A 3538-nucleotide genomic window follows, 5' to 3' on the forward strand; every position below is an offset into this window, starting at 1 on the left:
CTCCAGTGTGCATATAATACTTATCATTCATTTAGATTAGTCACTTAATATTTTACCCCAAAAAAGCAAATTCATTGAGCATATAGACAATAAAGAAATAGTCTGAGAAGCAGAAGAACCAAGAAAGTAAAATTTCATGGCATCCAAGGATGTAGAGTTTAAAAAAATAAGTAAATTCAACTGATAAGTAAAATAGACTTGAAAAATGTCCATTGAAAAAAGATATGGCAGTTAAAGAGCTATTGGATTGAGGGAAAGGAATCTCAATAGAATGATGAAGGCATCCTCTGCTAGGATCCAGTGGATTGAGGAGAAAGCTGGAATAGTAGAAGTGGGAATAGCATTATTACTATTTGAAAAAAAAAAAAATGTGGATAGCTCGGGCCAATAACTGCGCAGCGCGCGGGACCCGGGGCGGTGGGAAGCTCGGGCTGCCGTGGGGTCCGCGAGGGAGCCAGTGCGGCGGAGCCATGGTCGGCCAACTGAGCGAGGGGGCCATTGCGGTCATAATGCAGCAGCAGGATACATTCATCAAACCCATCCTCCAAGTCATCAACATCCGTCCCATCACCACAGGGAACAGTCCGCCACGTTATCGACTGCTCATGAGTGATGGAGTGAACACTCTGTCATCTTTCATGTTGGCCACACAGTTGAACACTCTTGTTGAGCAAGGACAATTGGCCAGCAACTGCGTTTGCCAGATTAACCGATTCATTGTGAACACCCTGAAAGACGGAAGGAGAGTAGTTATTTTGATGGAATTAGAAGTTTTGAAATCAGCCGAAGCAGTTGGAGTAAAGATTGGCAATCCAGTGCCCTACAATGAAGGACATGGGCAGCAGCAGGTAGCTCCTCCTCCAGTTCCAGCTGCCAGCCCAGCGAGCAGCAAGCCCCAGCCACAGAATGGAAGCTCTGGAGTGGGTTCCACTGTTCCTAAGGCTTATGGTGCGTCAAAGACATTTGGAAAAGTTGGAGGTCCCAGCCTGTCCGGCACTTCCGGGGGAACACAGGCCAAAGTGGTGCCCATTGCCAGCCTCACCCCTTACCAGTCCAAGTGGACGATTTGTGCTCGTGTCACCAACAAAAGTCAGATCCGTACCTGGAGCAACTCCCGAGGGGAAGGGAAGCTGTTCTCTCTGGAGCTAGTTGATGAAAGTGGTGAAATCAGAGCTACAGCTTTCAATGAGCAAGTGGACAAGTTCTTTCCCCTCATTGAAGTGAACAAGGTATATTATTTCTCAAAAGGCACCCTGAAGATTGCTAACAAACAATTCACAGCTGTTAAAAATGACTATGAGATGACCTTTAATAATGAGACTTCTGTCATGCCCTGTGAAGATGATCGTCACTTGCCTACCGTTCAGTTTGATTTCACAGGGATTGATAACCTAGAGAACAAGTCTAAAGACTCACTTGTTGACATAATTGGGATCTGCAAGAGCTATGAAGATGCCACTAAAATCACAGTGAGGTCTAACAACAGAGAGGTTGCTAAGAGGAATATCTACTTGATGGACACATCGGGGAAGGTGGTGACTGCTACGCTGTGGGGGGAAGATGCTGATAAATTTGATGGTTCCAGACAGCCTGTGCTGGCTATCAAAGGAGCCAGAGTCTCTGATTTTGGTGGACGGAGCCTCTCCGTGCTGTCTTCCAGCACAATCATCGTCAATCCTGACATCCCAGAGGCCTATAAGCTTCGTGGATGGTTTGACTCAGAAGGACAAGCCTTAGATGGCGTTTCCATCTCTGACCTAAAGAGCGGTGGACTTGGAGGGAGTAACACCAACTGGAAAACCTTGTATGAGGTCAAATCAGAGAACCTGGGCCAAGGCGACAAGCCGGACTACTTTAGCTCCGTGGCCACAGTGGTGTATCTTCGCAAAGAGAACTGCATGTACCAGGCCTGCCCGACTCAGGACTGCAATAAGAAAGTGATTGATCAGCAGAATGGCTTATACCGCTGTGAGAAGTGCGACACTGAATTCCCCAATTTCAAGTACCGCATGATCCTGTCGGTAAATATTGCAGATTTTCAAGAGAATCAGTGGGTGACTTGTTTCCAGGAGTCTGCTGAAGCTATCCTTGGACAAAATGCTGCCTATCTTGGAGAATTAAAAGACAAGAATGAACAGGCGTTTGAAGAAGTTTTTCAGAATGCCAACTTCCGATCCTTCATATTCAAAGTCAGGGTCAAAGTAGAGACCTACAATGACGAGTCTCGAATTAAGGCCACTGTGATGGATGTGAAGCCTGTGGACTACAGAGAGTATGGCAGAAGGCTGGTCCAGAGCATCCGGAGAAACGCATCCATGTGAGGAGAGAGTGCTGATTGGGCAGAAGCTTGCAGGTGAAGAGCCAAATGGAATCCATTTCCTCCCACCCCTGTGTGCCAATCCCACATTCACTACACAGCACAGAAGCTCTTTATGGTGGACTAAGCAATTTCCTCCCGTGTGTATCTCACAGCCCAGTGGTAGGCAATGGAGAGAGTGGCTGCGGTGTAGACCGTCAGGCCCAGGGCATCCGCCAGCCGTGTAGTGTAGGACCAGTCACCCCCTGTCTCCAGGCCTCCGTCAGTGGTGTGAAGATTCCATTACCATCCAGCAGGAATGATGATGTCAGTAACCGACCCTCACTGTGGACGTGAAGTAAATGATGTGACTGGGTTTCTGCTTCTCCAGTGGTGACCCCCTTACACCTTGGGTTGTGTCTCGGCGGGGAGAGCTGAGAAGAGGTGGTGGGACACCTAGGTGTGTCAGTAAGTGTGTCTTCCTAGATTCAAAGGCGCTGTCTTTCTGGAGGTGTTACCTAGTAGTTGATGCTTGGAATGGCGATAGGGTAGAATTATTAATCAAAGGCATATCTTTTATATCTGCAGAATATCCTTCCTTCAGGGTTTAATAGCCTGAGTCAGATGGGTCTGATACTAATCAGAATTGTCTCTTCTGAGGACTGCTGATAAGCACTGACTTGCCATCCCCTAGGGAAATCCAGGCAACTACAAAGCATTTCTTTAGTTTCCACTTCAATTCGAGTTGCATTTCGGCTGGTGAACGTAGACTCTTCCTACCTGTTCATAGTCCTTGCATTCGCATATTTTGTTTTCTCGACTAAAGCTATGTTCAGTGGAAAGGATTTTGAAACCTTTTGTTTCCCTTGCTTTGTTTTAATAAACAGTATATTCTTTAAAAAAAAAAATGTGGATAAAAGAGGAAGATCAAAAAGCGGGGGAGGACGTTTCGGGGTCCCATGCAGGACGTTTTTAAGGACAAGAGAGTCATGAACATATTTATTTACCACAAGAAATAATAAAGGCAACAGAAAGGCAGCAATAAGGTTATGAGAAACAGAATGACTAAAAAGGAAGATCATCTTGGATTTAAGGAGAAGGGGTATGTATCATTCCTTTTTTGTCTGAAGCTGGAGCAAAAGGTGGAGGAGATAGCTGCATATAGACATACATATTTAGGTACAGGGAACTAGACACATCCAGTGACCTAAATGAGGTAAAATGTAAGGCAGTTGTTGGAAC

General features: G+C 46.0%; 1 protein-coding gene across 3 annotated transcripts; it reads left to right on the forward strand.

The window, feature by feature from the left end:
* The first annotated feature begins 382 nt into the window (after positions 1-382).
* LOC108317665 (replication protein A 70 kDa DNA-binding subunit) lies at positions 383-3204 on the forward strand. Of its 3 annotated transcripts, none has more exons than XM_017548309.1 (2): positions 383-2021; positions 2070-3204. In XM_017548309.1, exons 1-2 carry the CDS (start codon positions 471-473, stop codon positions 2319-2321), a joined length of 1803 nt encoding a protein of 600 aa, XP_017403798.1. In that variant the 5' UTR covers positions 383-470; the 3' UTR covers positions 2322-3204. The 3 variants fall into 3 exon arrangements, with proteins under 3 accessions (XP_017403798.1, XP_017403799.1, XP_017403797.1); XM_017548310.1 differs by having other exon boundaries at positions 2130-3204; XM_017548308.1 differs by having other exon boundaries at positions 383-3204.
* The last annotated feature ends 334 nt before the right edge of the window (positions 3205-3538 follow it).

This window comes from Cebus imitator, unplaced genomic scaffold (assembly GCF_001604975.1).
Source record: "Cebus imitator isolate Cc_AM_T3 unplaced genomic scaffold, Cebus_imitator-1.0 Scaffold206, whole genome shotgun sequence".
Classification (NCBI taxonomy): Eukaryota; Metazoa; Chordata; class Mammalia; order Primates; family Cebidae; genus Cebus; species Cebus imitator.

What these genes read in the sequence shown, in the direction of transcription:
- LOC108317665 (XM_017548308.1), top strand. Translation starts at nt 471, where the DNA reads ATGGTCGGCCAACTGAGCGAGGGGGCCATTGCGGTCATAATGCAGCAG.